The sequence below is a fragment of the Myxocyprinus asiaticus genome, chromosome 2, assembly GCF_019703515.2.
Source record: "Myxocyprinus asiaticus isolate MX2 ecotype Aquarium Trade chromosome 2, UBuf_Myxa_2, whole genome shotgun sequence".
Taxonomy (NCBI): domain Eukaryota; kingdom Metazoa; phylum Chordata; class Actinopteri; order Cypriniformes; family Catostomidae; genus Myxocyprinus; species Myxocyprinus asiaticus.
The window spans coordinates 49,709,694-49,726,354 of NC_059345.1; the positions used below are offsets into that span (position 1 = coordinate 49,709,694).

At 36.2% G+C, this 16,661-nt stretch overlaps 1 protein-coding gene and 1 pseudogene across 5 annotated transcripts; both read left to right on the forward strand.

Annotated features, from left to right (window-relative positions):
• Positions 1–607: 607 nt before the first annotated feature.
• Positions 608–6,266, forward strand: LOC127451541 (ornithine decarboxylase antizyme 2-like; annotated as a pseudogene).
• A 2,644-nt stretch (positions 6,267–8,910) lies between these two features.
• LOC127451492 (solute carrier family 25 member 44-like) lies at positions 8,911–15,767 on the forward strand. 5 transcript variants are annotated; one of them, XM_051716243.1, is made up of 4 exons: positions 8,911–9,008; positions 13,759–14,415; positions 14,725–14,852; positions 14,996–15,767. In XM_051716243.1, the coding sequence occupies exons 2-4, from the start codon at positions 13,797–13,799 to the stop codon at positions 15,185–15,187; spliced, it is 939 nt and encodes a 312-aa protein (XP_051572203.1). In that variant the 5' UTR covers positions 8,911–9,008; positions 13,759–13,796; the 3' UTR covers positions 15,188–15,767. The 5 variants fall into 5 exon arrangements, with proteins under 5 accessions (XP_051572203.1, XP_051572221.1, XP_051572209.1 ...); XM_051716261.1 differs by having other exon boundaries at positions 8,927–9,008; positions 13,762–14,415; XM_051716249.1 differs by having other exon boundaries at positions 8,943–9,046.
• Positions 15,768–16,661: the final 894 nt, after the last annotated feature.

A 16,661-nucleotide genomic window follows, 5' to 3' on the forward strand; every position in this document is an offset into this window, starting at 1 on the left:
AAATCCGTTTCTCCCGTGTCTCCCGTTCGCTGCGTGTGAGGGACGCTGTCTGCATGACACGTGGAGCTGCTTCGTATGAAGAGTGTTCCCAATCGGTCCATTTCAGTAAGCAGGCTGTAAACAGGAGAAATGTTGGAACAGACCCGCAGAGATTGAGGAATAAGATATTAGGATTATAGCGCCATCTACTGTTGATGTAATGGCATAGCAAGTGATTAATATGGACCAGGATTTGGCAGGAACATTTTGTCATGTTAACCACGACGCGATTTGCCTGATCAAACAGCAGTTATAAATTCCACTCATACATTTATTTATTATTAATTGCATGGATACTTTTCATGAACTAAAATGCCACTTTTCATCGCAGTGTGTAGGCTGACATCTTAATCCTTTCTTTTCAGGGCAGAAAATGATTCTTATATTCTTAAAATTAAATTATAAAATTCTATTTTCCTCATTGCAATAAAACCATTAATGCTCCAGAGATGCCTGGTTAAATTTGTTTTGATATTCAGAACTGTTTTGTTATGATATTTAAGCATTGTTTTCTCACTAGTGATCTAGTTCCCTCCTCCCATCTGTAAATGGACTTCAGCACTCGAGCAACCTATTGAAGTGATGAAGACCCGCTTGATCCATTCGAGAGAGCACACTGAAGGATGCAGCACTGTTAATGTCTTACATTTAAAAGCGCGACTTGAACAAGTGTGGCATTATATAAATTGCTTTACAACCAACATATCTGATTATATCGCTGTGAAACGCTATGATCAACACCGAAGCGAGGTGAGTAGCTAATATCTGCGTGATTATATTTATCCGGTTTAAGTCAGTGGCGCACTATCGTCAGCTCATAGCATGCAGTTTACAGCATCACTGATTATTTCAGCTAAGATTTGGACCAAAACGTTTAGTGAAAATCACACCTCATGTAGGACATAAGACTCAATAACAGAGACTTTTGGGGGGAAAGGTTGCATTGTATTATTATTATTATTATTATTATTATTATTATTATTATTATTATTATTATTGACATGCAAAAAATAAATAAATAAATAAAAAAAAGCCACTATGAAATAATAGGCTAATATGTGCATTAATTATGGGCAAATTTGTAATAGCATAATGATCTAAATAAGTGTTAAGCAGAACAACTGCTGGATGTAATGGGGGAAATGCACACAAATGCAACATGATGTTCAACTTAAATATTATGCAATGATTCTAATAGTGTACCATTTCTGAAAATACATCAGGTAGATCTATGACCTACACTGTTCTCTCCTTATGGCTCAAAACTGTGAAGGATGTTGCCATTGTGTTCTATATTTAGAATCGTGACTGGGAATTTTTGCTTGCCGTGAAGAACACAGTGTTCTTGTTTCACGTTCTTACATCATTATCACAGTTCACACTCAGGGCAGCACATTTGACCTCTGACCTAGCAGTCATTTTCTTTATCATTGTGGTATTTGATCTTTATGTGCGTGCTCTATGTTATACCGCATAATTCAAGTTTTTGTTTCAGCACTGCAGGCTCCTCACTGTATCAACTGGTTACACAATCGCTCCTTGTTATGCAATGCTGGTTGAGCGTCTGTCATGCATTGTAGTACAGAACGGCTTGTTCCAATAATAATAATACATTTATATATATATATATACAGTATGTATATATATATATAAATATATACATACTGTATATATTAGGGCTGTCAAATTTTGTGACAAGGTTATTTCAACTCTTTCAAGGAGGAAGCGGGATACAGGTAACAATCCAACGTGCGTTTTTATTTCTCACTCAAACTTAAAGAATGCTTTTCAGCTTCAACATGATGACCACACACATGAACACACTGCTTTGTGCAACTCTCGCTGTCTCTTCCGGCTGTCTGGATTGCCCTTTTAAATCCCTCTCCGCTCTCATTACAAACACAAAACAGCTGTTAGAGGTGATTTCTCACAGGTGTCAATCCTTACTGTACTCACTCGCTCTCCACAGATGCTGCTTGGCCACGCCCCCATCACCACAATATTATTATTTGAGGGGCTTTCTCAGCAAATATTTATGTATGTGATTAATTGCGATTAATTCGATTAATTAAACGGCATACCATGTAATTAATTTGAATAAAAATATATACAGTATACACCGATCAGCCACAACATTAAAACCACTTGCCTAATATTGTGTAGGTCCCCCTCCTGCCACCAAAACAGCACCAACCCGCATCTCAGAATAGCATTGTGAGATGATATTCTTCTCACCACAATTGTACAGAGTGGTTATCTGAGTTACCATAGACATTGTTAGTTTGAACCAGTCTGGCCATTCTCTGTTGACCTCTCTCATCAACAAGGCATTTCTGTCCACAGAACTGCTGCACACTGGACGTTTTTTGTTTTTGGCACCATTCGGAGTAAATTCTAGAGACGTGAAAATTCCAGGAGATCAGCAGTTACTAAAATACTCAAACCAGCCCATCTGGCACCAACAAACATCCATGCGATTATCTAATCAGCCAATCGTGTGGCAGCAGTGCAGTGCATAAAATCATGCATATGCGGGTCATGAGCTTCAGTTAATGTTCACATCAACCATCAGAAAGGGGAAAAAAATTTGATCTCAGTGATTTGGAGTGTGGCATGATTGTTGGTGCCAGACGGGCTGGTTTGAGTATTTCTGTAACTGCTGATCTCCTGGGATTTTCACACACAACAGTCTCTAGAATTTACTCCGAATGGTGGCAAAAACAAAAAACATCCAGTGAGCGGCAGTTCTGCAGACGGAAATGCCTTGTTGATGAGAGACCAACAGAGAATGGCCAGACTGGTTCAGACTGACAAAGTCTATAGTAACTCAGATAACCGCTCTGTACAATTGTGGTGAGAAGAATATAATCTCAGAATGTTATTCTGAGATGTGGGTTGGTGCTGTTTTGGTGGCAGGAGGGGGACCTACACAATATTAGTCAGGTAGTTTTAATGTTGTGGCTGATCAGTGTATATACAGTATACTGTATATTAGTCACACAGGGCTGTATCTTTTGTCTTGTTTGTTCAACATTTATATCTGCCCTGTTTCATACAGGTCATCAATGAGACATCATTTTGAAAATTCAGTGTTGTCATTAGCAGCTCTTTGCTCTCCTGTATCTGTGCAGAGCTGTACTTTTGGATTCAGCTTGTGTGCTCCGATGGGTCAGGCAGCTGGCTCCAGGGCCTCTGTGGTGCTCCTGATGCCTCTCACCCACACAGGATTACCGCGGATGGGCAAAGGATGAGCACGGATCAGACTCAAGATGCAGTCCTTTACAAAGTGAGGCTGTCACCACCTAACAAAAGTGATGCCTACTTACCAAAGCCACATACAAGAATATATTGTCTTAACTGAGACTTCAGTGTTCTAATCTTTAACTACTGTACCTAATATGTGCTTATGCGATGCATGTGACTTTAAAGGAATAGTTCACCCTAAAACTAAAATTCTCTCACCATTTACTCACCCTCATGCCATCTCAAACTAGTATGACTTCCTTTCTTCTGTGGAACACAAACAAAGATATTTTGAAGGATGTATGATGTGTTTTTGTCCATACAATGAAAAGTAAGTCGATTTGGTCCAAAACTCTCAAGTTCCAAAAAGGAGGCATAAAGGCAGCATAAAAGTAACCCATATGACTCGAGTGGTTTAATCTATGACTACTGATGCAATACAATCACTTTGGGTGAGAAACAGACAAAAATATAAGTCCTTGTTTACTATAAATCTTGACATCTGGCCCAATTGGAACACAGTGGAGGAGTCAAGATGGTGATTGCATGTGGCTGCCTGGTACTCAATCCATCGAATGTATCATTATACATCAATAAGATGTTGAATTTTCATTTTCTAGGGTTTATCATCAACCTTTTCGTGACTGCGGTACATTTTAAAAGTATCCTAAAAAAAACTCAACCCGCAAATCTATAATTTTAACTACCGTATGCATTTAAAAAAAAGCCTAACTGGACGTGAAAACCGTGAACCTGGCAACACTGTGTCTGGTTTGTGTGCAGCGCTCTGTGCATATGTCAAACATGGAAGTGTGTGAACAAGCTTCTCTCATGTACATGCCAAGTAGACTGCGGATGTCAATATACAGTATAGTGAATATGGTCCTTTTTTAAGGATTTAATTTTTTCCACCCAATGCAACCATATCCCTTCAGAAGACATGGATTAAACCACTCAAGTCATATGGATTGCTTTTGTGCTGCCTGTATGTTCTTTTTGGAGTTTAAAAGTTTTGCACCCAATTGAATTATGGACCGCAACACATCATGCATCCTTTAAACTATCTTTGATTGTGTTCCGCCGAAGAAAGAAAATCACACAACTTTGGGATGGCATGAGGGTGAGATAATGTTTTTTTTTTCAAACTATTATTTAATTAACTGTAAGGATGTTATTGGGTGGATAGAAAAGCACTGATGAATGTAGAATAATCTGATAATTTCATGCCAGTCTTTGGTGTATCTTTGCTGCAGGATGGTAAGTTAACTGCAAAACAGGTGACCTCACTGGACAAAGAATCATCCATTCTGCACTTTCAGTATCAGCTAAGTGAGCAGTTGTCATGGGGTATGCAGACTGTACTCTCTGGCCACAGCCTCTTTGTTGGTATACCAAATGGAGAACTTCTCAAGGGCACCAAAGAAGGGTAGGAGATAAGTGTGGATTGTGCTCCTTCTGCCTTACTACACTGTAGGCTTATATGACGGAGCGAGGCATATTATAATTTTGTTTTCTCATATTATCATTAGGCCACTTTACATGTATTCATATATCAGACACTTTTATAATTTTTATGTAAAACATTTCTAATAGTAAAGGTAAAAAAATAAAAATACATAGTCTGTAAATTCAACATTTAGAAGTCTGAAACCGTTTAAAGCTGCATCAATAAACTGGAGCAATGCAAGTATATGCTAGTATACTGATAGAACAAAGGTCCTTGATGTAAAGGTGGAGCAAGAGCTATTTTAGCATGAAGGCACTGTACAGTGTAAAAGGATCACTGAGCCCCACTTCTGTCAAATTTAAAAGTTATGAATGTTTCAGAACTCTCTAAGCGTGACCTAAATGGTCTTGCATAACTAAATTTTTTGTATTCTCAATCTGTGTCCCAGGGGCAAATTCCTCACAGCCATATATTTTAACATTGAGATATTGGTGGAAGCACGTTTTCTCTATTACTTACTGCAGTTTTTCCCCTTTTCACCTCCTACAGACTCACCAGTGTTTTGGAGTTTGCAGAAGAGAAATTGAAGATCAATCATGTATTTGTGTGGTTCATGAAGAGCAGGCCAGATGCATGTAAGTTCAGGATGAGCACTGTGTATGACAAAAAGGCATGCTTAGTGTTTTTGCTTTGCCTTCTTGCTTTTATGAAAAGTTGCCATTTGTTTACTGTTTTAATAACATTTAATAACTTTTTTCTTTTCTGTCTTCCTCAGTACTCCTTACCAGAACATTCTTCTGCCTTGGCTTTGAGCTTGTGAAACCAGATCATCTAATAGCATCCATTGCAGGAGATTTGCGTCTCATGGTGTACACAATACAACAAATTCACTCATCAGAAGAATAACTGCAAGGCCTAAATATACATAATTATATAGATTGTTGCAAAGTGCACTCAATGCAAAACCTACAAAATAGTGTCTTTATTGTGCTGAACAAACATTCCACTAGTGGCATTCAGGATTCAGCAACTCAGTAGTTGAACAAACTTAGTGATCTTAAACTAATTTGTAATTTATAAACCAAAAGGAACACACCTTTTCACCCTGAGCATTTTACATTTTTTTATTTACTTTTCAATTGTGTTCAAATATAAAAAAGGCAGTATACTTGACCTGTTGCCAAATGTGTTCTCTAAAAGCTACCTAAAATACTTCCTATAAGTGTCAAATAACGTGTATGTGATATACACAGTGGCGTTGTCACAGTAAAAAAGATTACACATGCTCACTCTCTGAAGTTTGCTAAAAGAAACGTGCATAGCATGTGTTGTTGTACTATGTTCTCTGTGGCAGAAGAAAAACACTTTTTACTCAGCACTCTTTGTGCATTAGAGTAAGATCTGCATGTGTTAGTTTTTATTTATTTTATTTATTTACCTTTTTGCCTGTAATGAAAAGTGCTATTGCACTGTATGATTCCATCATTGGCTTTCTCAGTAAAACCACAAATAAAACCAAATGCAATAATGAAATATACTAATGTGCATTGAAGTTTAAATTGAAGTAAGCAAAATGTACTCATCTCACACTATAGAAAAGTATTTACCAACCTTCCCCCCTACCTCCTGAACATACCTCTGATTAGAAAACAATGTTAGAGTACATAATAATTTAATCAATATCTGCAGTGTTTTTGGTAATATAACAACATGAATATTAACATATATATATATATATATATATATATATATATATATATATATATATATATATATATATATATATATATATATATGAACACATTTTGGAAATTAGGCTCATATATAGACTTTGTTGTCAGAAAACACTTATAAATAACAAATAGAGACAAATGTTTACAATATATAATAATACAATACATTGCCTGTAAGACCAAGATGACACAAAGACAAAAGTTACTGAGTGCACCTTTAATCTCTCCACATCACCTAACAAACACAGGAATATTACTCACAGCAGAGGATTTAATGTTCGACAGTGTTCGTCTTGAAATATTTTGTTGATGTGGCGCTTTGCTGCAACAATAGACTAAACATAAAGCATTAAAGAGATTAAACTTCTTGCAGAGGGTTTTTACTGTGCCGACTGTTATTCACTGTTAAGCACAGCAAGCTATCCTCATACAAAAAGGCTCTCTAAGAAGATGCGCCTCTCAATTAATTTGAGAATTGTGTTTGCGTCTACCGTTAAAACCAGCACCACTAAAAATATGAATGTTAGTAGCCAACTCCACTAATCGACTAGTCAGTTGGTAGATGATTAGTCGATTACCCTAGGACATCCATAGTTCTTTTATATTACTTTTTTGTTCTTCACTTACATTGTATGAAAAAGAGCAGCCTGGACATACTGTTAAACATCTCCTTTTGTGTTCCTCGCAAGAAAAAAATAAATAATACAGGTTGCGTACGACATAAGGGTATGTAGATGACAGAAATTGCTTTTGTTTTTTTTTTAGAACGTATTGCCAGGGCTTGAGTTAAGGGAGGATGCGAGGAGATGCCATCCCCCTTGTTGCAAGAAATACAAAAAAGCATCCCCCTTGTTAAACCACCATCCTCCCTTACCATGTGTCCTAAGGGTCAATGAAGTGATGCTCATTTTTGTCCAGATCTTTGAAATTAAAAATGCATTTAAAAAAAATGCAATTCACACAAACCATTTATTTGAATACACCTCTTCTATGATGAACATTTTCCAGTTGCTGAGTTTAAAGTCATATTGATATTTTTTTTCTGGGGCTTAAGTAAAAAATGTCTTGTGGTGTCCAGAGACAGTAGAAAAAAAAAAAAAAAAAAAATCCAAAGTCTCATTAAAATGTGAAATTCCTGAAAAAAGGAATGTTGGCATGACTAGTGCAGAATAAGCAGTGAAAAAATTGTGTTTTAAAGTATGATAAAAAATGCTTTTGTCCACCAAATCAAAGTCATTGGGTGTAACCAGCATGTAGGTAGTTATTTTGTTGTTTATGTTGACCATAAAAACCATAAAACAGAGCGGACACCTATAGAACCTCAAGACTGAGCGTGAAGTTTGAAAAAACATCTGATATTTATTTTGACATGTTTATGAAAAGGCACATTTTGTTCATGTGGTGTAACTCTGAGAACATTTCTTGATATTTTTGACTCAGAAATTCATAATATTTATAAAAATATTTTTTTATCTCGAAAAATGTGTTTGAAAACTTTTGGAAAATTAATGATTCATTTGTTTATACTCTCATGTATTCAAGGTGCAAAGAAAATATTATCATACTTTTTACTTTATGGTTACACCACATGACAATTTTAAAGTTAGATTATTTTTTTTTTTATTATTATTTATGTATTATTTATTTTATTTCTTTGTAGAAAATACTATAAAGGTTTTTCAAAAATGTATAAAACCAAACTGGACACAAAGATTACATTTCTGAGAACATGACACAAGTGTTTTAAACTAGTGATGGGTCGATTATGAACGATTCGTTCATTTTGAATGAATCTTTTATGTGACTCAGAAGAACGAGTAGTCTCAGCGAGTGATTCGTTCATTTTGTGTTGGTCGCGCATGCGCATTACGCAACCACCGTTCGTTCGTTAGGTGAAAACCGCATAGGCACTGTACAGGAAACATAAACGATTAGTTCACCTCTCGAGTCTTCTGGTCCGAGTCGTTCGTTCATTTGTCACGGGGCAGCCGTATACGCTATGCACATACGGCTGTCACGTGACAAAAGAACGAACGACTCGGACAAGAAGATTCAATCCAGAAGTGAACGAATCATTTGTTTCTCATAATTTGTCCTTGGCTGCATTATACATTTTTTCTTATTGGGACTATAATCAAAGTTTGCGTAAGCAGACGTGTTGGGGGGATTTGGCTATTGGAAATGTAACATTTTTATTTAATTCTGCACGAAATGAACTAAATGACTTGAAAAAAGTTTCGTTCATTTTGCTGAACGAGACTCAAAGATTCAAGTCAGTAAAATGATCCGATCTTCCCATCACTATTTTAAACTAGATTTTTAAAAGATTTCTCATTATAACACCTTGTACAACATTATTTGACCCATAAGTATTGACACCTATTTCTGACACTTCGGTTGATGAACTTCGATCAGAGGGCTGTGATTGGTCAGTTTGGCAGTGTGACGCAGGTAGCGTCATCACCATCACTGTCGTGTGCCCCACCCCAGTGAACCGCTGTAGTTAATGCTAATGTTACTGAACACACACCAATGTCAACATACCGGTAAATATGTCACATTACTGAAACATCCCTGCTGCACGGTAAGGCGCCTCTTGGTGCTGTTGAAACGTAACCGGACTGTCATAGATAGTTCGTAAAGCTCTAACAGAATAGAAATGCTCACCGGACCTTCTGTCTATTCAGCCGTATGAGAACTGTGCTAACTAGCGCACAGGATATCATGCACAACCGTGTGCTTTTACAAAGTCGAATCTCGATAAAAGTGGCATTGTTCATCTAGACATTACTTGAGAAGGAAGTATTGTGTTCCAGAGAAGTGTCTGGTTTAACAGCAGTAACATATCCAGGCTGAATGAACACTAGCAACTGTCTGACACTTAATACATGCTGTTTAGCTATTATTGAAGCAAACACTGCAGCTTGTATAGAGGCTACTCTACTGTGTTTATCCAGAGGTTCTTAATTTATAATGAAAATATAGCAGCTAAATTCATGTTAATATTTCAGTATTACTGCACATTGATTGCAACGTATTTTTTTCAGTGGAAGGATGAGAAAAGACACATGAGGTTAAAGACACACCTTAAGGAAAACGTGTTTTTTTTTTTTTTTTTTTTTTTTATGATCACAAAGTGTATCAAGGTTGAAAATTTTTTTTATTGAATAGTGATGGAGCAAACTGATTTATGATGGAAGGTTGTTTGAATTAAAAAAAAATATATATTTTTTTAAAAGGTGGCACCCACATTTGGGGTAAGAGGCATTGGTATTGTGTAAAAGAAGTGGTATTGTTTAAATATAGGGGCAATAAAGGGAAAATTTGTCAAGTAAGGAAAATAGTTTTGAGACAGCAAGGTTTTTTATTTTTCTTATTTATTTTTTATTTTTTTTATAAAAAAATAATTGAATGCTTATTCAAAATAAAATAAAAATCTATTAATTTCAATCACATTTGGCATTTCATAACATCTATATACAAATTAATCTCAATTTTAATTCAGTCAATGTGAGCCCACTTTTAACATTTTGCATAACAAATCTATTCGCCCCACTAAAGAAAAACTTTTTTTTCTCGGTTTAATCACATTGAACAAAACAGAAAATGATAAATAAGTATTTTTTGTCTTAAAATAAATTTGATAATTTCAGGGATTCTCATTAGCTACAAAAAAAAAAAAAAAAAAATTAAATATTAGATAAAATTACCTCAAAATCAAACTTTAGACATGCAATGATTGGATCAGGAATATTTTGCCTAAATCAACAACTCAGTCTTGTGGAAGTTAGAACGGCTAAAATAGCTTAAAGCACCTTTATGATGTGTTACATTCATACGAGCAGACAGAGAAGTAAGTTTGAAGTAAGTTTGGAGCAGAAGAAATAGAAATAAACCTTGTGTAAATATTCAGCTAAGCTAAAAATGCTGTTTCTTGCCATTTTACATGCACATGATACCAGGCACGGTCATATTTTTTATCAAGAAAATCCACGTTGGATCATATATATATATATATATATATATTATTATTGTTTTTTTATATCTAGTATAACCTTTGATATTAGGACAAACATCTTATTCTTGATAATAATTTTTGTATTGTTTTCCTGTAAAAATATCTAAAAATCCTTAAAACAAGATCAATTTGATTAATCTTGTTTTAGAAACAACACTGCATAAGATATTTAGGTTTTTCAGAGAATGTATTTTTAACATGTGTATTTTGTCTTACTGTACTGGCAGAGTTTTTATAGTCAAAACAAGTGAAAAAATCTACCAGTGCTGAAGAAGTAATCCAAAGTATTTAGAATACATTACTGACCTTGAGTAATCTAACGGAATACGTTACAAATTACATTTTACAGCATGTATTCTGTAATCTGTAGAGGAATACATTTCAAAAGTAACCCTCCCAACCCTGTTTACTGTGTAAATGACACAGAGAAGACACACGCTTACTCTATTTCTGTGGAGTGATAAAATGATGAAACAAAATTTCAAAGGTTTTGCTTCTTGAGAAATAAGGGCTTGTGGGTTTAATCAGAGCATTAAAATAAGGTGTGAAAGTAAAGAAATTAGGACAGAAATATTTTACTATTGCATAATATAATGTAAAATAATATTAGATTATATAAATATATAACATATATTTTATATGATATATAATTTGATATATAAAAATTATATATTTTTAATGAGTTCCAAAAACAACAGTATAAAGGTAAAATTGACCAAAACTAAAGTTGACCAAAAAGAGAGACATATTTTAAGTGTTTAGAAATATTTAACTTTATTTTGCATGTTATTCATATAGTTTTAAATCCTTAAAAGGAAATCATATATACCTATTTTATTATTTGATTTATATATTTGAAGTTAAATATGTAAAAAAGATTTAAGGTGTACCTTAAGAAATTTAACAAATTATTTGACAATTAATTAGGAATGCACCGATACCACTTTTTCTCTTCCGATTCCAATATCGGAAATCTCAGTATCTGCTGATACCGATCTTTACATTATTGTGTGGAACTAATTGGGAGTACCCTTTAATATGTAAAGAAACACAAACCTCTAACTGCACATTATTTCAATATAAATGTATAGCTTATTAAGAAAAACTTTGTTAACTAGTATACTGGATAATGTAGCAGCAATATTAACAGTCATTCCAGTATAAGTCATCAGTAGAAAAGAAGCTGTTTTTTTTTTTTTGCTAAATGTTTTCAACTTGTATCTGGACTTTAAAGGATTCAGATCTCTTTTTTTGTTCAATTTAGTTGTAAGATATCAGCTCACTTTTCATTCAAACAGTTATTTTTTGGAACCCATTCAACTTAAATATTATTATAATTTTTAAACAAATGATAATAATAATAATATATTATAATAGTAATATATAGTAATATATCTCAATCATGCTCCTTTTGTCACGGATCCACTGGTCTCTCTCTCTCTTTCTTCCTCACTGCCATCACAGCGCTCACTCTCCCCTGAGTTCTGATTACACGCACCTGCATATCATTAGTGGCTAATCAAGCACTGCATATATACCCTGCTTTCACACACACTCTTTGTTCTCATCGATAGTATCTCTGTGTCTTGTTTGCAAGGCTGCGTGCTAGGTAGGACGTGTCCTTTGAAGGCTGCGGTATATCGAGCATCCTCCTTTAAACAAGTCTCGTTTAAATGAGATGGCCTTCGTAGGACAAATGGAAACGTAACGTAACATGGTTGCTATGACAGCACGCCACTCTTTAACGAGCGCGAGCGCTTTGAGTGAGAAGGGAACAAAGTCCCTCTGGAAGGGAATGTATGAGGTACATTTTAGGAGAGTTATAATGATGTAAAGAGAAAAGAAAATAGATTTTATAGGTGTACTTTCAGTCTTATATTTTAATTATATATTAATATAATTATACATATTATATACTCTGCACCCATCTAATGAGGTACTTCAACTTGGGAATTAACATTCCTTGCATTTGAACATCATATTTACGGGCAAATTGGCGTCATTTTTTTAGACATTTCCATTGAAGCAAAGAATTGTAGGTTGTGAGTGCCCGCGAAGGATACACCTCATGCATCCTCTGAATTCCCATGAAAGGAGGTCGCATTCGAAGGCTGAATTCAGAGTGTCCTACTCGCTTTTCTGAAACGAGACAGCCTCGATGACGTATGCGGCCGACAAATGCGACCTCGCGAGGACCCAGCCTTCAAAACGAGACAGCCCCAGAGACTCCAGACCTTTCTACTATGTCAAACCATACCTGTGTCTTCATTATTGCCTGCAAGTATCATAAGACTGTTGTGAGTTATCTGTTCATCATGTCTATACCTTGTCTGGATATTACTCACCTGCTATTTGCCACTCTGCTCAACTGAATTTACTCACAATGTTTACATCACTGTTTCAATCATCTGTTCAATAAACCCTGCTGCTGAGTTCATATCTCTGCCTCCATGACACCTTTAACTTTTAAACCCTCACGCTTTTATTTTGACATTCTGAAATGTCCAGGACGTCCTGTATGTGTCTATTTGTAGGAAAGTTTACAGTAGTTAATTTCGCTTCTTATTCAAATTCTGGTAAAAAAAATAAAATGCACCTCTGGTGCCGTTCTAAATGTATATTATAAGTGAACCAAACTATTTAGTATCTACATCTGAGATGTTGTTCGTGAATAGTGCTCTAATATTGTGCACCGCTGTGAAGGCTAAAAATAGGCGCGCATGTGTAAACAGAGCAGCGCCATTCAATAACGCACTGGAGCTGTGCGTGCATTTTATATATTTACTTATTAAACAGCCTTTTGTGATTCACAGAGCTAACGCACGTCTTCAGGTGGCTTTGAATAAAATGCACGAGTCATATGAACTACTTTAATTGTGTTTTAATGGGTCTTTTTTTTGGAGCTTGACAGTAACAAACATGACTAACACACAGTATCGGATTTGGATCGGACTCGTCGGACCGATACCGATCTGTTTAAAAACGTCAGTATCGGAGCCGATACCAATCCAGGTATTGGATCGGTGCATCCCTACAATTAATCATGAAAGCCCTAAAAGAGACAAGTAAGCATCGTAGCCCTAAAACAGACAATTAATTGTCATAATCGCAATTATTTGTTTGACAATGAATCGTCAGCCAAATTTCACAATCGTGACTGCCCTATAGCCGATTCTTGCATTTGTGGCAGCACATCCTCCTCACATTTTACATATGTGCTTATATATACTTATTATATATAAAAATTCTTGTTAACCCCCAAACTGTTATTTTCCAAGAAGCCTGGGTCTGATGCCGGGCACTACAGGCTGGAAGCATGCAGCAGAAGCGGAACATTCAGATCATAGAATGGGAGGACTTGGACAAACGCAAGTTCTACTCCTTTGGAGTATTCATGACCATGGCCATCCGTGCCACAGTCTACCCGGCCACACTCATTCGCACCAGGCTGCAGGTTCAGAAGGGAAAATCGCTCTATGCTGGGACCTACGATGCCTTCTTGAAGATTCTCAGAGCTGAAGGTTTGAGAGGACTTTACAGGGGCTTCATGGTGAACACGTTCACACTCATATCAGGGCAGGCGTACATCACCACTTATGAGCTGGTGAGGAAGTATGTCTCCAACTATTCTAAAGACAATACGCTGAAGTCGTTAGTGGCAGGAGGGTCGGCGTCACTAGTAGCCCAGAGCATTACTGTTCCTATAGATGTAATATCCCAACAGCTCATGATGCAAGGCCAAGGGGAGCATCTGAGCCGCTTCAAAACAGCTTCAGGAGCACGGCATCCATTATCATTTGGGCAGTCGAGAGACATTATTGCACAGATATTTGCTGCAGATGGCATTCGTGGGTTCTACCGAGGATACGTGGCTTCCCTTCTGACATACATCCCCAACAGTGCGGTCTGGTGGCCATTTTACCACTTTTATGCAGGTTCGAGTTTAAGAGAGGCTTTTTTTTTTACCTTCAGCTGACGGATTAAATCAGATGATCAGTGTGCTTGTTCAGTTATTTTGTGATGCATGTATTTGATTGACACTTATTTACATTCAACTGTAAAATTAGATTTTATTTCTATTATGTTGATTGATAAAATACTTTTCTAAATCATGTAATCAAAAGCTGTCTTTAGTTAGCAGCCCATCTGCCTTATTAGAGATTGTTATGCATGGGATCTTTTAAATAACGAGTCGAGCTGATTTTCAAGCAGTTGAAATGAATGTATTCTTATTGGCTCCACAGAACAGTTGTCCAAGATGGCTCCCAGTGACTGTCCTCATCTAGTTCTGCAAGCTGTGGCTGGACCTCTAGCAGCTGCCACTGCTTCCACCGTCACCAACCCCATGGACGTTGTCAGGGCAAGAGTTCAGGTGATTCCCATGCACACTGTAACACTAAAATCAGACAATAGACTGGTGTGTGTAGTAAACATAGCAATGTGTCACTGAATGTGTTTACATGTGTACGTGTAAACAGTGCCATTTAGCATTTTAATGACTGTTTGTTTGGACAGGTGGAGGGCAGAACATCAATCTTTGAAACTTTTAACCAGTTGATCAGAGAGGAAGGATTCTGGGGGATGACCAAAGGGCTCTCTGCTCGCATAATATCTTCAACACCAACAGCAATAGTCATGGTGGTTGGTTATGAAACTCTTAAAAAACTCAGCCTACGGCCAGAGCTGGTTGACTCCCGACACTGGTAAAACGGGAAAAAAAAAACTTGACAGGTTCTAAGTCATCTCCACTATAACTTTTCCACTCCATCTTATTTGTCGTTTTTCCTTTTGAACTTTCTGCCTTTTGATGCTTTAGTGTGACATAGCAGATTTGATTTAGAGTTTTTATGGAAGTAGTTTTAGGTAATTGTAACATTTCAGCTAGAGCTGTTATTTTAATGGAAAAACACTGCTCAGGTTTGCAATAATCATTGTAAGAGGCACATTAATTGTTCTGAATGATTTTTTAAGAAGTATGAGATCTAACAGATTGAATGTTCTACAAAAAGAGAGTATTTTGTCACTAATTTATTCTAAATCATTGTATAAGTAGTAGTTGAATGGATACAGAATATTTCTTTTAATGTATTTAATTTAAGGAACTCGCTGTATCAGGCTGTCCCCACAGTGTCATTTTGTCAGTAGTAGTGCAATGGATATCATAGTGTAAATCATACTTTTTAAGGTTTATGTGCTGTAACTGTCTCCTCGCATACTATGTTGTCCTTTGAATGTGGGATGTTGTGATGTTTTAATTTGCCAAAGTTAAGAGATATTTAAGGAAAAATCGTGTATCTGTTGTTGATGAAGATGAATAATGAAAACTTCAAGTTAAATTAGGTGTGTGTGCCCTTTAGTTTCAATTTAAGGTTTTAAAGGGATAGTTCACCCAAAAATGAAAATTCTCTGATTTACTCACCCTCATGCCATCCCAGATGTGTGATTTTCTTTCTTCTGTAGAACACAAACAAAGACTTTTAGAAGAATATCTCAGCACTGTAGGTCCATACTATGCAAGTGAATTGTGACCAAAACTTTGAAACTGCAAAAAGCACAAATAATCCGTAAGACTCCAGTGGTTAAATCCATTTCAGAAGTGATCCAATCGGTTTTGGGTGAAAACAGACCAAAACATAACTCCTTTTTCACTGTACATAATGCCATTTCAGTCTCTAGGCACAATCATGGTTTCGAGCTAGATTACACTTCCTAGAACTTGACGCATTTGACCGTTGTACACAGGGGCCTCCATTTTTTCCTGGGAGGCAGCAGATGCCCTAACCCCATCCTAATCCTAACCATATGGAGCCTGTAAGGCTGAGGACCCTGCAAGGAACATTTCTCCCAACGCGGATGCATGCGCTAGAAGACGCTAGGAAGTGTTATCGAGCTTGAAATCATGATCGCAAAGAAGACTGTTGATGTCAAGATTTATTGTGAAAAATAAAACTGATTGGATTTCTTCAGAAGATATGGATTAAACCACTGGAGTCTTATGGATAAATTTTATGCTGCCTTTATGTGCATTTTGGTGCTTCAAAGTTTTGGTCACCATTTACTTGCATTTATGAGTAAATGAAATAATTTTCTTTCTATGAACTATTATTTAAACAGAACATATGATGCAATTGTGTGAGTAGTAATTATATTCTAATCCACATTCCTTATTTATGGTGTCTGT